This window comes from Manacus candei, unplaced genomic scaffold (genome assembly GCF_025592945.1).
Source record: "Manacus candei isolate 608988 ecotype Guabito, Panama unplaced genomic scaffold, ASM2559294v1 h1tg000007l, whole genome shotgun sequence".
NCBI classification, from domain to species: domain Eukaryota; kingdom Metazoa; phylum Chordata; class Aves; order Passeriformes; family Pipridae; genus Manacus; species Manacus candei.
Window position 1 is genome coordinate 7,736,628 of NW_026138055.1, and position 17,557 is coordinate 7,754,184.

The window sequence follows — 17,557 nt, forward strand, 5'->3', positions numbered from 1 at the left end:
TTTGCTCTGCCGCGGTGTGTGCCAGGGAGGGATGGATGGAAGCGGCGGGGAGGGCTCGCTGCAGCTGGCAGTGAGCCACAGCTCTGACCCTGGCAGCTCTGCAGCAGCTCTTTGCAGCTCCACCAGGTCCTCAAGAACCAGCTCCCCTTTTCCTAAGCAGAATCCTTCCCGCCCCAAAACTCCTCCTGGCTGGTGTTTTTCTGTTAAAAAACTCCTGGAGCATCCACCTCCTCAGCTCCACAAAGCCACTGTTCGTGGGGGTTAGGAGAGATTGTGCTGCATGGAAAAGTCTTGTCTGGTGATTTCAGGCCCTGCTTCAGCATCAGTGACCTTGATGGCCATGGAGAGAGTAAATACTGTAAATGTAGTGAATGCTCTCCTAGAATCCAAATCAGTTCCCTGATCTCCCAGTGAGAGACACAACCCTCTTGTCTTCCCCAGCAGCCAGAGCCTGGAAATAGGAAATGTTTCCCTCTGAGGGAAGGAATAAGCTCCCAGTTGTGTTACTCTTTGGCTCTGGGGTCCACATCAGTTTCTGAGGGTTTAGACCACAGGCAGTCTGCAGTATCTGCTCAGATCATTGGACTCATGACCCCAAACTGGTTTGTTAAATTCCTCAGTATGTGGAAAACCCCTAGAAGAGAAAACCAGTGTGTCTCCATCTCCAAAGGACTCACTGCTGGTAAAAGACATGACTTTCCCTTCTCCTGCTCTGCATCCTCCACTGACAGATCTTGGAGGCTTGCAGAGAACCGTGAGGAGATGAAGATGTGTCCCTGCCTTTGACTGGTATCCCAGAGCAATGCCAAATTCTCCTCTCCTGAGATATCCTGTGGCTCTGGTGGGTCCACACGATGCCAAATCACTTCTCAAGACCATCTGGGTTAAATGCTGTAAAATGGCCCATCCTATTCAAAGGGCAAGGCGACTATTCCCACGTGTCTATGAGCATCATACGCTTGAACACTCATGTTTTGGGAGCCCTCAGGCATTTCTTTGGATTTTCCCTGAAACTTCCCTTGCTTGGAGCCAAGACAAGTGAATCAAAAGCCCTCCACTTTATTTTCAAGGTTTTCCTCTGTTCCTGTAGGACTTACTGGACTGGGAACAGTTTTATTTCCAAAAGGAGAACCCTGACATTAAACCCTATTTTTGCAAACACACTTGAAGGAAAAATTCAGTCTGAGACCAAGTTCCTCCTCTCTGTGTAAAGCTATTTAACAGCTTTGATTTAAAACAGAAGGCTTAGCCGGAGGCAATAGCAGTAGGTGTCGGAGTATCCTTTAAGTAAATAAGTGTGTGCAAAATAGGGAAGGGACTGGGGTTTAAGTATTCATAACTAATTTGAGGGGGGGGAATCTGTGATAAAAGAGAGCATTGGGCTCAGTGCTAGGACGTGAGACCATCCCACATGTGATGGATGCTGGGACATGTCTGTGCAGCACCCATCACTGGGGCACCCTCTCCAGCCACTCCGCTCCTTTGAGCAGCACGGAGATGCTTCCCACATTAAAATCAAAAAAGGGCATTCATACCCCGGTGCTGGAGAGATCTTGGGGCTTGTTTTTCTATTTTGGAGCTCTACATCTCGCAAAATAATTGGCAAGTGAAATCATAAACATGGTTTCTACGAGCCTGGCTCGAAACAATGAGAGCTCCCGCCAGAAAGCTATTCTCTGATTCTGTATTGATTTACTGAGCAAAGATCTGGGAATAGGGATTCTGCAACGTGGATACCAAGGGGAACCCCACAGCCCATGGGGATGCAGCAAGGAGAGGCTGCCTGGCTGCTTCCAAAATTGGGGTTGTAATGAATATTCCAATAGAACTTTCATGACTGTTTTTGCAAACAAAGAAATACTGACCAGGCTCTGGCTAAGCGTGGATAGCTCAGTAGCTACCAGATTTGGGAAAGTTTGGCAAATCAGAGCCTTATGATTTGTTTCTCTCCTTTTAGTTGTGATCTTTCAGCCTGTGAGTCAGAGAAAATTACTCTGCAGCTGGGAAAGGAGAGGAGCCCCAAAGGTAAACACCAGAAACATCCCCCAGACTGAGCAACACGGGGATGAGCAGCTCAAGCACCTTTGGCCTCTGGAGCTTTATCTGCAGTGATGCCCTTGCCCCACTTTTTTACCCTGTGCATCTGCTGGATGTGATGGCCACAGTGCCTGTCAGCAGGATGAAATCACACCTGCAGCCCTGCCTGTGGTCTCACAGCCCCAAATATCTGCTTAAACCATCAGTAAAAAAGGATTTAGACAAAGACCATGAGCGATGCCCCAGAGAAGGTCATACAGGTGTATGTCCCATTCAGCTGCTGAGGACACTACTCTGAAATTATCAGAGCACCCCATTTTGTGTATCAGAGCCCCCAGATTATCAACCATGAGTTACATCAGCCTGCAAATACCAAAGCTGTGGGAACCAGATCCTAAAAATCCTACAGCATCGTGATTTTATTATCTCCCTCAACTATTTGGTGGAATTGATTCTTTCCAAGGAGGGGCTGATTTGGAGACTTCCTTCAAATACTGTAAGTGATCTTGGGCTGAAAATCTTTTCACTATCCCTGGAAGTGTTCAAGAAAGAGTGGATGTGGCACTTGAGGACATGGTTTAGTGGTGCATAGGGTGGTGGTGCTGGGTTGATGGTTGAACTCAACGCCTTGAGGTCTTTTCCAACCTGAAGGATTCTCTGAGTCTGCAGTGACCGTGGTTAAGTGCTGGCACAGGTTGCCCAGAGGGGCTGTGGAGTCTCCATCCTTTGAGATTTTCAAAACTCAGTTGCACAAGACCATGAGCCTCGATCCAGACACCTCTAAAACCCCCTTCCAATCTAAATTATTCCATGATATGATCCTTCCCAGCATAAGTTTTATAAATCAGCTGCCTCTTTTGCGGTTGGTGTCTAGTAAAGCCATCTGTGCTTTAAAACAGCTTTAAACTGGCTTAGAATATGAAATTATAACAGTTTCTCCCATGCAGCAGAGGACTGGGACTATCATTCTTTCAAGTAGGTATTTCAGTTGCAAATAGTATTTTGCAAAAAGGAAGAGTTTCTGGTATAAAGGGACATTCAAGTATCATCCTCTCTCAAATACGCGCATTTAAAGAATGGGGGTTTTTAATGAACATGAAGACCAGAATTTTTTAACTTGCTGCTTATTGTACCTCTGAATTAGGGGTATTCCAAAAGTCTGACTTGACACCATCCTTTGGCTTTAAAACTAAAATGTAATCCATTAAAATTTTGGCTAAGGCTTTCAAGATTCTCACTCACTAAGTTTTCAAGCAGGGATAAGCAGGGATAAGGCATGTCTGGGTGCTAGAAAACATGAGAAGAGATTGATGCAGTAAACTGGGGTACAGTTTAACTCAAAAATGTTAATATGGGCCAAGTAATGCAATTTTGTCACCTTGATGAAATGGCTGTTGTGTGATCTTGTCGTGAGTGACTCCAAAGCCTGATGCTGGATCACAGTGATGTTGTGATGAGTGGGGAGGTGGATAAAGTCTCATATTGGAGTTCCAGGTTTGGCACCAGGATGATGATAAACTCCCTCTCAGAAAGAGTTTCTTCACTGAAAGGGTGGTTCAGGCATTGCAGTCCCCATCCCTGGAAGTTTTTGAGGAATGACTGGACATGGCACTCAGTGCTTTGAGCTGGTTGACAAGGTGGTGATTGGTCACAGGTTGGACTCAATCTTGGAGGTCTTTTCCAACATTAATGGTTCAGTGGTTCTATTCTATGATTCTATCCTACAATTCTGTGTTCAGAGTCCTCCATGGCCTACTGGTCTGCACAACTCCTGGGTGATGTCATGCCATGCATTTAAGTGCCTTAAAGGCATGGAATAAGCTTATTTTGTGTTCAGCAACATTCTCCTCCAATAAGTAAGACGAGGCACAGAATGGAGATTATTAACAGTTTAATAGGAGCTGGTAGAAACAATTAAGTAGATAAGGGGTAGCTTTACACTGAAGGATGTTTACTGAGCAACAGAGAGCAGAAAGTGCAAGGCAGAAGGACTGGAACTTGATGAATACACTTCCTGTTGCATTTTGTTCACTTTTAGGTATAAACCATATGACGAAATCCCAAAAAGTGGCAAGATGTCAGAAAGCTCTGAGAATCTCAGTTCTGAAAATCAGGATGAAAGTCATCAAAATGCTGAGAGATTGTAGTTGTATGTGCGTGGGATGACCTGTGAAGAGGCTGGATTAGAGGAAGGGCTTGTGTAGAAATAAGGATTCCATTCTTGCTTTTGAGATGGAAAGTGATCTTTCCAGTTCAGCAATAGTCCCCAGCCTGGTTTTGGCACAACAAAACCATTAGTCGTGTGAATAAGTCCTGCATGCTTTGAGGATTACTCCAGGCCATGAGCCCTTCCCTAGAGATAGTTTGGATGCAGCCCCTTGTTCTGGAGGAGTTTGATGCCATGGGAGCAGCCAGATGAAGCTGCGATGTATCAGCACCTGGGTGGGACCCTGAAGTTACTACTTTGATACTCAAACTAGTGACAGCAATAATCCCTCTGTGAATCCTCATCACTAAAGCTTGTGACATTATAACCAAGAAAACAAGCACTAACAAATGTTGATCCTGAGCACGCTGGTGGTGATGGGAACTGCAAGTTTGATTTTTTTAAATAGACGGGCGTTTTACTTTCACGCTCCCCCGTCGCCCGAGCGCCGCATCTTATATTGCTCTTAGATCTTTCAGAAGGAAAATAATTCATTAAAATTAAAAACGCGGGCCAAAGCCGCAGCTGGTGTAAATTGCTGGAGCCCTGTGGATGCCAGCTCGCTCCAGCTGAGATCTGGCCTCACATAACCTCGTTTTCAGGAGATGTTCAGGCAGCCTCCTCTCCCAGCCTTCCAGCCAAGCAGTTCCACGTCCTCGTTTCCTCCCTTCTGAGAAGGGGGCTTTTTATCCGTGAACACCCTCCAGTGCTCAAGGCCAGTGACCCCTTGCAATAGTGAGCCTGTGGAGGAGGTGGCAGGAGAGTGAGCTGTCAGATGGATAATGTGCTGCATCCCACCCCTCTCCTTCCAGGAGGGAGCACCAGGGAGAAGGTTGGTGCCACGGGATTATGAGGGAGGTGGTGTCCACCCACACAGTTGATACCACGACACCAAGGTCATAACATGCTCCTGTAGTGCCATGGTGGAATTCTGAACACAAGCCCAAGTGTGCCCAGCTGGCCAAGCAGGTCAATGGCACCTGGCTTGTACCAGCAGTGGTGTGACCAGGGAAGTGATTGTCCCCCTGTGTGGACACCCTGGTGAGGCCACACCTCAGATCCTGAGGTCAATTCTGGGCCCCTCATAACAAGACACTGAGAGACTGGAGCGTGTCCAGGGAAGGGAACAGAGCTGGGGAAGGGGCTGGAGCACCAGGAGAGGCTGAGAGAGCTGGGGGGCTTCAGCCTGGAGAAAAGGAGGCTCAGGGGGGAACTTCTGGCTCTCTGGAACTCCCTGACAGGAGAGGGGAGACAGGGAAGGGTCAGGCTCTTCTGCAGGGAACAAGGGACAGGACAAGAGGGAACAGCCTCAAGTTGTGCCAGGAGAGGTTAAGATTGGATATTAGGGAAAAATTCTTCACTGAAAAGCTTGTCCAGCCCTGGCACAGCTGCCCAGGGCAGTGGTGGAATCACCTTCCCTGGAGGTGTTCAAAAAGCACGGATATAGCAGTTGTGGACATGGTTTGGTGGTGAACACGGTGGTCCTGCATTGATGGTTGAACTTGATGATCTTCAGTGTGATTCTGTGACTGAGTCTGGCTCAGATGGAGCCAGTTTTCCCCACAGCAGCCCTCACAGTGCTGTGCTTTGCATTTGGAGCTAGAAAAGGAGTTGGAAACACCCCAGTGTTTTGGCTACCACTGGGCAGTGCTCCCACAACATCAGTGCTGTCTCCCCAACATTCTGCTCCCACCAGGAGGGAAAGATCCTGGGAGGGGACATAGCCAACAGCTGACCCAAACTGACCAAAGGGATCTTCCACCCCACATGACATCACTCAGATAAAAAAGCTAAGAGAAGGGAGGAGAAAGGGGGACCCATTAGTTTTTTACAACGTTTGCCTTCTGGATCAACCAGCACATGTGCTGAAGCCCTGCTTCCCAGGAAACATCTGGACATTGCTTGCTGATGGGAAGTAGAGAATGAAATCTTTGGGGGTTTTTTCCTTTGCTTGCCTGTGTGCAACCTTCACTGTTGCTTTAGTAAACTGTCTTTATCTCAATCTATAAAGGGTTTTTTTTCCATCATATTTTATGCCTCCCCACACCATCCTGCTGAGGAGGGGAGGCTACTGGCATTCATCCAGGGTCAACCTACCCCACGTGGCAAGGTGAGGTTGTCTGGGGAGAAGTGAAGGAGGTTAATGAGACCCTGGGAAGGTGCTGTACCCATTGCCATCCTGCTCTTGACAAGCCCTACTAAGCCAAAGGGACATGTGAGGTGCTGCAGGCATCAGTTGCAACCTACTCAGCAGAGTTAATTTTCTGAGCTCCTCCTTTCCCCAGACACCTCTTTCTGGCTTCTCCAGCATGTTCTCCCATTTTCAAGCCAGGGTTTGCTTCTCTGAAAGGAGGAATTGGTTGTGTTCAGTCAAGAAGAGTTTCCCAACCTGGAGTTGTTGGGAGTGGAGTGAGTACATCAAATACTACTTTCCATATTTCTTTATACCTATACTAGTAAATTAGGCAATTTCAAGGCCTGCTCATGGGCACTGGTAGCTTCATCATGCCCTGTACAGGGCCAGGAGTTGGCCTTAATGATCCTTGTGGGTCCTTTCCAACTCAGGATACTGTTATTCTATGATTCTACGCTCAGTTCTGAGCATAATCACTGGATTGATCCAGTCTTGCTGGGGCTTTTCAAGTCACCATAACCTGCACAGGGTTCAGGACTCTGTAGGCACCAGGGATCATTCCCAATACTGAGTATGAAGGCAGCTGCCTGGTTTTGGAGGATGAGAGGGTTGATTTCTGTGGTCAGTCCTGGCCCACTGGCCTCAGGAAAAGCAATCAGTCCTTTGTTGTCTCTTACAGTCTGAGATTCCTGACCTTGGTCAGCTTGTGGTTGCGTGGGCCAGGCCATGAGGGCTCTTTTTTCCTCAAAGCATAGCCCAGGGCCTGTGCTGATGAGCCTGTCTGTGCTCTTGTGACCCTCTCACACATCCACATCCTCTTCATCTCACGCCAGCCCTTTGCCTGAGGCGTCCTGGTGGTGATACCCGGAGCCACCTCCAAAAATCAAACCGTGCCAAGGCTCAGGCACCATCCTGCAATAGTCCACCCAGTTCCACTGTCAACACAGTCTCTGGAAATCATGGCCAAGTCCAACTAAGATGGGTGTAGCCACACGGAGTGGAGTCATGCCAGCTGGCCAAGGACAAAGGCTGGTTTTTGGTCTCCTTTGTTTAATGACAGAGCCTCTGCCTCCAAAACCCATCCACTGCCATCCACATGGAGCATCTTTTTCTGCAGCACTCGGGGGAGGGTGTTGTTTTTTTTACAGTAGGAGCATCTCCTGCCTCCTGTGCTTCTCTCCAAACGTTATTTGACCACATTTCTGGATCCAATGGCTTTGGCTCCACTGGTGCAGGGACAGCAGTGACTTTGCCCCGTGCAGTTCATGTGCTGCTGCAACATCCGTAGTAAATAAGCGTGAGGGTAATTACACCAACAGGAATGCTGGGAATCCTGCCAGGAGGGAGGGCACAGCCAAGCCTTTGTGCATTAAAAAAAATAAAAAAATAAAAAAAATCCCCCCAATCCCCCTCCCAACCCCAAATTAGTTCTATCTCTTGAAGCCGTGATGAGACTCAGAACTAAAAATACACACAAATACACACACTCTCTTATATAAAAATAGCCAGCATTCAAAAAAAAAAAAAAACAACCAAAAAAACCAAAAAACAAACCTAAAGTTAGGCTCCTGTATCCAAAATTAAGCCCTTAAATAAATAAATTAGCCTGATTTTCAAAAGCGCAGAGCAGTGAATGGTTTTCTCTGACATAAGAGGAAGCATCGTGTTGCTAAAGATTGAAGATCAGGCCCGAATATGGATTCGAAAGTCTAATTATAGAAGCCTGTTTGGTACCAGCTTGACCGAGAACAACAAATTTCAGGTGAAATGACATTGATTTTTTTTTTCCTTCTTTCTTCAGAGTTTGTCTACACTTAAGCAGTGTTAGTGAAAGTAGGAAAATCCCTCAAACAAGTAAATAAAATACCACAAGGAAATAGGTAAACTGGAATAAAACTGCTTACACCAGTGCTGAACATTTGTGTTTGGAAATAAGGTTAAGAAATATCAGTGTTAGAGCTGCGTGAAATTTTATGTTGATTAATTAAGTAGATAAAGGAGGAATGGGGTTTTAGTCCTTCTTTTCCTCTCTTTGCCAGATTTGAGTTTGAAGGGAGCTGAAGATGCAGCACCATATTTTGTCATGGACCAAGGAGAGTACAAAGGGAAGTTCATTTCCCTTCAGCCCCAAACGGTCCTTGGAGCTACTTTGCTCACGTACTGGGACCATTTGCTGGCCAATATTGTGCCAAGGGATTCCTGAGGTCCCAGTCTCATAGGATAGGAACAGATTTGTCCTTCTGGGTCTTCCTGCCCAGGTCAGATTGGGCAGGACTGGGTTTTAGGGTGTGAAGGAGAATGTCCACCGTGGATGCAGGACCATCAGCAGGTGGGGCAGTACTCCACTCATGTTTGTGTTGTGGTTAGAGGCACCCAAAGATCTGAGTTTAGATGCCGAAAGACCTTTCAGAGCACCTTTTTGGTGTTGTATGACTCAGTTTCCTCCTCTGTGGAAGAGCAAAACACAACTGACCTTTACCAAAGGCTGTGGGCTCAACAACCAGGACAATTTGGTGTTTCTGTCACTGCCACTGTTCCAGCCATTGATGGAGACAGGATCAGGAAATTATGTAACTCCAATGTATTTTCATGTCCTTTCATGATGCCTCTGTGAATTGTTCTCATGTCCTCTCACTGTGGCCAGTAAGAAACATTCAGGCCTAAATTGTGTGGATGGTGGTGAATCCCTAGAGATCAAGGAGAAATCATTGCAGGATTTGGTGTCCCTTCTTTAGTTTCTTCCTAATCTTTTTGAGTGACTCAATGTCACTGTTATGGTTCGGTTCAGCCAACCTGGAGTGCTTGGAAAAGTATTTTTTGGTCTTAAAAATAACCCAAAAGTGGAGACAGGTGACGGGAACAGCAATGTGGAAGAGTAGAGGTGTAGGAAATGTCACCTTTGAGAGGAGGCTGAAAGAATTTTTTTCTGCAGAAAAGGAGGCTCAGGGGGGACCTCTTCACTCTCCCCAACTCCCTGACAGGAGGGGGGAGCCAGGTGGGGGTTGGGATTGCTCCCAGGGAACAAGGGACAGGACGAGAGAAAATGGCTTCAACCTGTGCCAGGGGAGGTTTAAATCAGATATTGGGAACATTTTCTTCCTGGGAAAGGGTTGTCCAGCCCTGGCACAGCTGCCCAGGGCAGTGGTGGAGTCCCCATCCCTGGAGGGATTTAAATGCCATGTGGATGTGGCACTTGGGGACAGGGGTTAGTGGTGGCCTTGGCAGTGCTGGGGGGAACAATTGGACTCAGTGATCTTAGAGCTCTTTTCCAACCTTAATGATTCTGTGATTCTATGGGATTTTTCAGTCTGGAGAGAAGAGTTTATGTGGTAACTATGTGCAAACAGGTAAATGGCTGCAGGGTGAAAATGAATAAATTCTTCTCCTTGTCCATGGCTGAGGAGATGAGAGATGAGTGACTTAAGCTTCAGAAGAAGAGTTTCATGTACCAGCAGGAATAGGAGCTTCTGGGGAGGGGAGGCCATCCAGAACTAAGGACAGATTTGGTGGCAAGAGTTTGGCAGAGGTGATGGTGTCTTTGCCTGTGAGCAGCACCTTATGGGCACCATCACCTTGGGTTTTGGTGGCCCTGTGTCACTGATATTATAAAAACCATTTGCGTGGTCCACTTTTTCTGCTTTCTCCTTGAGCCATTACACTCTCCCTGACTTTGCCTTTCCAGCTGAACTGCATTTATTTAATTCCTTGCATGGGTGAAGGGAAGGCAGGATCCCTCCATTGTGCTGCATCTTCTGGGGCTGGGATCTTCCAGGGGAGTGCCAAGCACAGGTGGTGGATTTGGGCATGTTGGGGACTGGGAGAGCAGGTGGTCTACGGCCATTCCCACCCCCCTCGGGGTCTGCTGGGGATGTCACACCAGTGTCACCAGCGTCGTATGTGACTGGCGTAGCATTTTCTCGAGCGTCGAGCCCCATCTGGTGGCTTTCCTGCGTCATTTTTCGTGTCCTTGCGGACTTCTTTCGGGATTTTTCGTCTTCTGTGCGCGTGAAGTGCGAACGGGAAGGAAGGACAAGGTGCCGGAGAAAGGGCAGGGCTCGCAGAGCTGCCTCTGCTTCCCTCCCAGCTCCCTGTCCCCGGGTGTAATTTGGAGACACAGAGGCTGTCGAGACTCCCGTCCTTCCCTCCTGCTCTTTCTTCCTTGCTGTACAGTCTCGCCCGAGTGGCAAGGAATGATCTAATCGTTCTGGCGAAACCCCAGTTAGTGCTGTGAGCCCCTCCCAGAGCCTCCAGAAGGCACTTCATCCCGCTGCCGCGCTGGCATCGGGGCTGGGACAGATGAACAGTCCCGGGAGGGGACATTTCTAGCTATTGACTGGCTCAAGATGACCAACTTTAGGGCTGGCATTAGGGGAAATGATTCCCATCCCAAAAAAGGCTACAGCCACCACTCAGGATGGGAAGGAAGAAGACCCAATATTAGATCATCAGTCCCTGGAAGTGTTCCAGGGACAGGCTGGATGGAGCTCTGAGCAACCTGTGACAGGTGACAGGTGTCCCTGCCCATGGCAGGCGGATGGAACAAGATGATCTTTAAGGTCCCTTCCAACCCAAACTATTCCAGGATTCTATGATATCTGGGAGCATTGGAAAGGACCCTGTTTTGGGACAGGCTTCCTTTCTTAGATGCCGTGAGTGCTGTGGCACCTGGGCACATTGTGCTGCCCTGCCTTGGTCAGCTCCATTTACAAAGATTGCCCAAATGTCCCCTGAAGGGAAGTTGTGTCCCCAGAGTGAGATTTGCAGGTCTGTGGAAACAGAGCAGTACCTGTCTGTGCACAAGGCACCTCCTTGTAGTCCAACATTGCCCAAAACCCCCATAGCTGACCGGTGGCAAGCTGTGGCCTTTTGCATCTGTGGGTCACACCTGCTGAAGGTGAGGGTGGTGTCTCATTGCTCCACTTGTGATGAAATAGGGTCAGATCACAGAATCATAGAATCATAGAATATCCTGAGTTGGAAGACACCCACAAGGATCATCGAAGTCCATCTCCCAGCCTGCACAGCACAGCCCCAAGAATCCCACCCTGTGCCTGAGAGCATTGTCCAAATGCTTCTTGAACTCTGGAGTTTGTGACAGAACCTCCTTATCAGAGTACTGAAGGGACTTAGATGGTCTGTCAATCCACCACCAAGTGTTATGACCAGTAATTTTTCAAGTAGCTTCTCTTGTTATGATGAAAATAAAGTGAGGGAGTTGTTTTCTTGTGCTTCACAAGCATTTCCTACCCCCAGGCTTCACGTTTGGCTGGTACAAGTTAAAGATTTTCCACTTGTGCAAGATGAAGTACATTTTGTGATATTTTTTTAGTGGGCATGGTGGTATTCAGTCAAAGGCTGGACTTGATGGTCTTGGAGGTCTTTTTCAACATTAACAGTTGGTTGGATTCTAAAAATGCTCCTCAGATCTTGCAGGAGAGAGAAGAACCCCCCATGTCTACCACTGATTCGCTGTCCCCAAAAACAACCGGCCCAACCCTCCTCGGGTTTTGACACGTGCCAAAGCCTCACACTCAGCTGTTCCTCCTGTGTTTCCCGCAGGTATATCCGAACTATGTACCTGGGGATCCAGAGCCAGAGGCGGAAGGAACACCAGCGGCGTTTCTACTGGGCTATGATGTACGAATATGCAGACGTAAACATGCTGCGCCTCCTGGAAACGTTCCTCGAGAGCGCCCCTCAACTGGTGCTACAGCTCTGCATAATGATCCAAAAGAACCGTGCAGAAGCATTACCATGTAAGTGGCCCCCTCGTTCCCCCTCTCCCCACCTTCCCGGCCTCCCCCTCCGAATCCGTGCTCGGCAGGGGTGTGTTGGACATGGATGTGTTGCTCGGGACAAATCTCATCCCAGCTCTGCGCTGCGTTCGCTGGGTGAAATTTCTGATTGTTCCACTGAGTAATAGAAGGAAAAGATGAGATTCAGCTGTTCCACACCCAGTCCAGGCTAAAGGAGTGATGGTGGTATGAGGAGGAGGCAGGAGGGCTCTACTGCCGTGGCAAGTGTTGCCATTCATTTGCCCCCTGGCACTGGGCGAACACAACCATTCCCTGCCTCCGTTTCCCTCCTTACATAAAGCAGGGTGATAAAACTGGCCAGATTTGAGTTTGTGTTGTGAGGACAAATGGTTCAATGTCTGCAATGCTCTGATGGTGTCAAGTGTAGTATAAGGGGGGAGCTTAAATAGCCAAACGATGCAGGACTTTTTCTGATGAGTTCACAGAAATTAAGGTTTCATCATTGGTACTGTGGTCCTGAGCAAGTCAAAGAAAAGAGGGGGAAGGCAGTGAAGGGGAATGTGTAGGGACAGAGAAGTAGTGGAGGCACCATTGCAAAACATAGATAGATGATCAGAGGCTTGGAAGCCACCACAGGGAATAGTTTTCCAGTTCTGATGTGCTTCACTGCAGTGATGTGCCAAGCATGGGACACCCATCCCAGCTGAGAGAGATATGGCCCTGTCCCAGCACTGGGATGAGCTGCTCTCCCAGCCCATGGGCATGCTGGCTGCCTGAGAGTCACCAGCTCAAGGGGAAATTGTCCTTTACAAGGGCCAACAGTGGTATCAGCTGAGGAGCTCCTGGATTATTCAGCCCCTGCTCGATTCACACACCAGGGAGGACACTCATCTTCCTAGAGACAGCCTGGTTGGGGCAAGTCATTTCTGACAGACATGAGGAGTTTTTGGAGCTGAGATTGGAATTGAAATCGGAATTAACTTAGGGGTTAAATTTTGCTGGTTGAACCAAGGTCACCACTATCTGCAGCACCAGTAAGTCTGACTGCTCTCTCTTTCCTCCATACTTCCAGCATGTCCATCAGGGTTGTTTATAGAGGCCTCCCTCCTCCTGTTTATGCAGCCTTTTTCTGAAGCCTCTCATCACGAGCTCTCCAGGCCTCCAAAGTGCTGACATGATGAATATGCCTTTTCTACAACTCCTGCTAGAACTGCTTACATTTGCCAGCCCCCTTTTCCCGCTGCTTCCAACATTATTAACCCTACTGAAAATGTAGAGATCATCTGCCAGGTTTGCCAGGGCGTTACACAGATTGTTGGCCTCCCTGCAGAAAGCGCTGGGTGAAGTTTGCTGGCCTCTGTTGTGCTGCGAGTCAGACAACACGGCTGAATAATCCCTCTAGTCTTTCAAATCTGTGGCTCTTTCAGTTTGCCACTTCCAGGCATGGCTGCCTAATCCACTGAACAAGCTGCATCATTTTCCAACTCCCCCCCTCCCTTCCCCGGCTTTGCAGTTCCTCCGCTCCTCCACCACGCCGAGCCGGCTGCGCTCTCTTCCAAGGCAGCGCACGTCCCCGCCTGCCTTCCCGAGCCCTGGAGGGCTCTTTGCCTGCCACGCTCCAGCAGCCGAGCTCTCTGGGTCCCCAGCGCACCCTCTCCCCGCCTCCCTCCCCGCCTGTGCCAGGGATGCGGTCGCGCATCCCGGCGCTGCGATGCTGATGGATGCGAGCAGCAGAGCTTGCTCAGCGCTCCCTGACTCAGGTGCAAGGTTTCCTAGAGCTCCTCCATGCCCGTTCCGTGCTTCTGTCTTCCTCCTTCTCCTCCTCCTCCTCCTCCTCCCAGCCAGTACATAATTATACAGAAGGAAATTAAATGCTGTGAGGAGCCGTTAGGAAAGGGAGCATCAAAGATTTCCCTTAAAGCAGGCAGAAGCCAAAGGAATACGGATGTTGTTAGGAAGGCAGTGTGTTTAAAAATCAAATCAAGTCTCTCCTGGCTCATCATGTCCATGGGAGCAGTGGCTCATCACAGGAAGAGGCCAGTTCTGGCTTCAGCATCAGCTGCATCCCTGAGGGATTCACGCTGGCAAAGCAGCCCATGGCAGGGCTTATAAACCCAGGTACAGCCCCTGCTAATGTGTCCAGGCTCCAGCTCTTTCCAAACGATTCACACAGACTCTTATGGATTCATTAAGTGCCAGAGCAAGGTCAATTTGCCATTTTCTGTGGCACATCCCTCCTCTAAGCCCAAATCCTCCCTGCTCTTCAGATTGCAATGTCAAGCCTGTTGCAATGCCAAGCCAGGCTCCAGTTTTCCCCAAATGGGTCAGCTAATGTCTCCTTCTATATAAGGAGCTTTAGAAAGGGAGTTATTGGAATGGTTATCAGGAGGTTTTGTTTTTACCTCCTAGTTCCTAGTGTTAAGAGAGCTGTTGAGGAAAGAAGAGTGAATACATTGGAGGTCTTTACTCAGACCCAGAGCATCTGGTGGCAGAAAGGGCTGATCTTGCGAGGACTAGCAGAGGGGGATACAATCAGGTTAATGTTTAATTTCCTTGTTTTCATGTCTACTGGGTGAGTGGAAGAAAGAAAAGCCTCATCATGCCTTGCAAGACCCATTTTACCCTGAGAGGTACCTGTCTGAGAGGGTTGGGTGAAACCTGTGTTTGTTGTTCCTTCAGCACTCAAAGAACAGAGTTTCACCCAAAAGTGAGAGTCCTCTGCATGGTCTGACACCACAAGCAGCAGAAGTGCTGGAGCTGGATTTGGAGGTGAAGACCCAGCCTCAGTAAAGCTTGGCACAACACCCTTGGGATTTCATAAAAGTCAGGATTCCTTCCTTTCTCATGTCCCAAGCACTAGGCAGACTCAGCTGCCCCTGCCTGGGGAAGAACAGAAAGTAGCAAAGACAGTAAAGAGGTAAGAACTTAGTGTAGTCCATCAGGTGAGCAGGTCTGACCTGGAAGGTGCACACTGGGAGCCTGAGTTTGGAATACTTTGTGCTGTGGTTGCTGATATTCCTTCCTGAATATCCATATGGAAGGACCTGGTGTTGGTAGGCAGGTCCTTTGTGAATAATCCATCTGCTACAACCACAGCTGTGGGGGTCCAAAACAGGGTCAACAGAAGGTAAGGGGAAAAGGATGCCTCCAAAACATGGATCAGTCCATGTCCAAAGCAACTGAAGGAGGTGGGATGAGATGCTCAACCTCCAGCAGAGGCTTTCTCCAGGGATTCTGGACAGAAGCTGGGTGGTGAATTTATACTTTTCCTTAGGGTTAGGGTAAAGGAGGTGATGGGTCACTGGAGAGGATGCAGCCCTGTTCCTCACTCACCTTAATTGTCCCTGAGGTTTAGGAGAGGATGGGTTGAAAGGATGTCCATCTCTCAGTCTCCTGGACAGCACCAACCAGGGCACTTGCTCTGATTTAAACACCATATTTACTGGAGGAAACATAATATTAACAACAACAGAAAAGGCCCAGCAGCCCAGATCCTCATTTCATAATCACTCCTGGCAGATAATCCACCTCACTTCTTGCAGAACAAACCATCCTTAACTCACTTCACTCCTCAGAGGTACCGGTTCCTCCACACTGAATGGGAAGGAGTAGAAACAACCAGCTTAAAGGAGACCCCAGCCTCTAGGCAGTCAGTGAGGTGAGAGGGATGCCAGCTTTTCCTGGCATAAATCTCCTCTTAAAGAGGTTTACTTTCACTTTTTTTTTTTTTCATGTGGCTACTTTAAGGCTTAATGAGATTTAGCAGGACCTCGAACGTCCTTCCACTTGTGTCACGAGTTCTTTGCACAGAGAGTTCCCTGGGAATCTTCCTGCATGAGGCTGCACTTTTCAGCACAGGGTCTCTCCCCTCCAAAAGTCACATCTATCCCCTGATGCTGTGGCCACCTCCTCTACAATCCTGGTGTTGATCTGAAAGAGATTTGCAGTGTAAGCCTTCATTTGGCAAAGTCCTGGAATCTCCAGGATTCTGCAAGGTGTCTGAACTCTCCACAGCCCACAATAAGTACTCTGAAGCTGCTCATATATTTGAGGAAAAGCAACATTAACTTCAGTGGGTTTTTGGGTCATTCTTTTAAGCAAAGTGATAAAAATTAGGCACTGAAAGGAGTTTCAGACATCTCAGCTACAGAAGTGTGCTGGCTGCAGAGTTATCCTGGTAGAGTTTGCAAATCTTGTTGTCCCTCCTAAAGCAAAGTCCTATTCTTGGTCACCTTCTCCTTCTTTCTGTACCATGTCTGGGGAGTATTTATGATCATTTATGATCCTTTTTCGCAGGGGCACACTAAGATACCTGTCACTTAGTTTAGAAGACTTAACTGATCTTGCAGAGTATTGAAGGACAAGCAGCAGGTTAGATGTCTCACTGCCCAGAGAAGGCATCCCTGGTGGAGCTGAGTGGGTTTGGGATGAGCCAAGTTAAACCCTGCTGCACTTGAGTGAGAAGGTTCCTGTGTGATAATGAGTTAGTCTAATGTGGAGATAAATTTCTCAGTTCATCTTCCCCGTTGACAGGTCGATAGTTAACCAATAATATGCTGTGAATAATGGATGTGCTGTGAGCTGCCTTCTGTGTGAAATGTCCTGGGATAATCATAGGATAGGGAATATCTCAAGGCACCATGACTTGTTGAGGAATGGCTTGAGATTTAAAACCAAGGCCGTCTCTAAAGGATAACACATGGATGAATTACTTCTTACTCGAGCCCCAAAGATCAAACAAATCATCTTAGCTGGGACACCCAAGTTAGAAAGAGACCTTCAGCCTTTAGTTGCTCAAAGGTGTGATTTTCAAATGACATAACACTGGCCTGAATGTAACTGAAGTGACTAAAATTCCCATGTCTCCACTAGAAATGTAGAAGAGACTCATTAGATTTGAAATTCCGTCCTTTTCACCATTTCTATTCTTGAGGGAGCACTAGAAGTTAGTGCAAGATCTTTCTTGCACTTCTTGGGCTGAGCAGGTACATCCATTGGATAGCCCAGCATAAATGGCACCAGCAGTGGACTTCCATCATTACCATTGCTGCCCTGCTGGAATGGGTCTGACATGGTTTTGGCTTGGACCAGCTGTCTCTGAGCCAAAAAATCTCCAAGGATTGCTTGGGAGTAAGCACAGAGCAGGGACCATTCCCAGCAGGTAGCTGGATGCAACCACCTTGAATGGCAGGAGATGGGATATGGATGGGACCAGAGTGTGTTGGGCTGGAGAACAATCCCTGCAGATAAACACTTAATTCTTAGTAGAGAACCACCACTATGGGTGGGAAGTGCCAGGCTGGATGGAAAAGGATGTGCAGGGAAAAGTGCTTGCTGTGGGGTGTTGCTGCCTGTTCTCCACAGGTGTCATTCAGTTTGGGTGTAACTAGATAAATGCATTCCAACAGTGCTCAAATATGAATC

The 17,557-nt window shown here is 48.1% G+C and overlaps 1 protein-coding gene across 2 annotated transcripts in view; it reads left to right on the forward strand.

Annotated features, from left to right (window-relative positions):
• The window catches only part of XKR6 (XK related 6), a 191,081-nt gene that overhangs the window by 146,625 nt on the left and 26,899 nt on the right, over positions 1 to 17,557 (forward strand). For both annotated transcript variants that reach the window (XM_051812083.1, XM_051812092.1), the window contains exon 2: positions 11,937 to 12,133. In XM_051812083.1, coding sequence (XP_051668043.1) covers positions 11,937 to 12,133 — 197 coding nt within the window. The remainder of the gene's footprint in view (positions 1 to 11,936; positions 12,134 to 17,557) is intronic.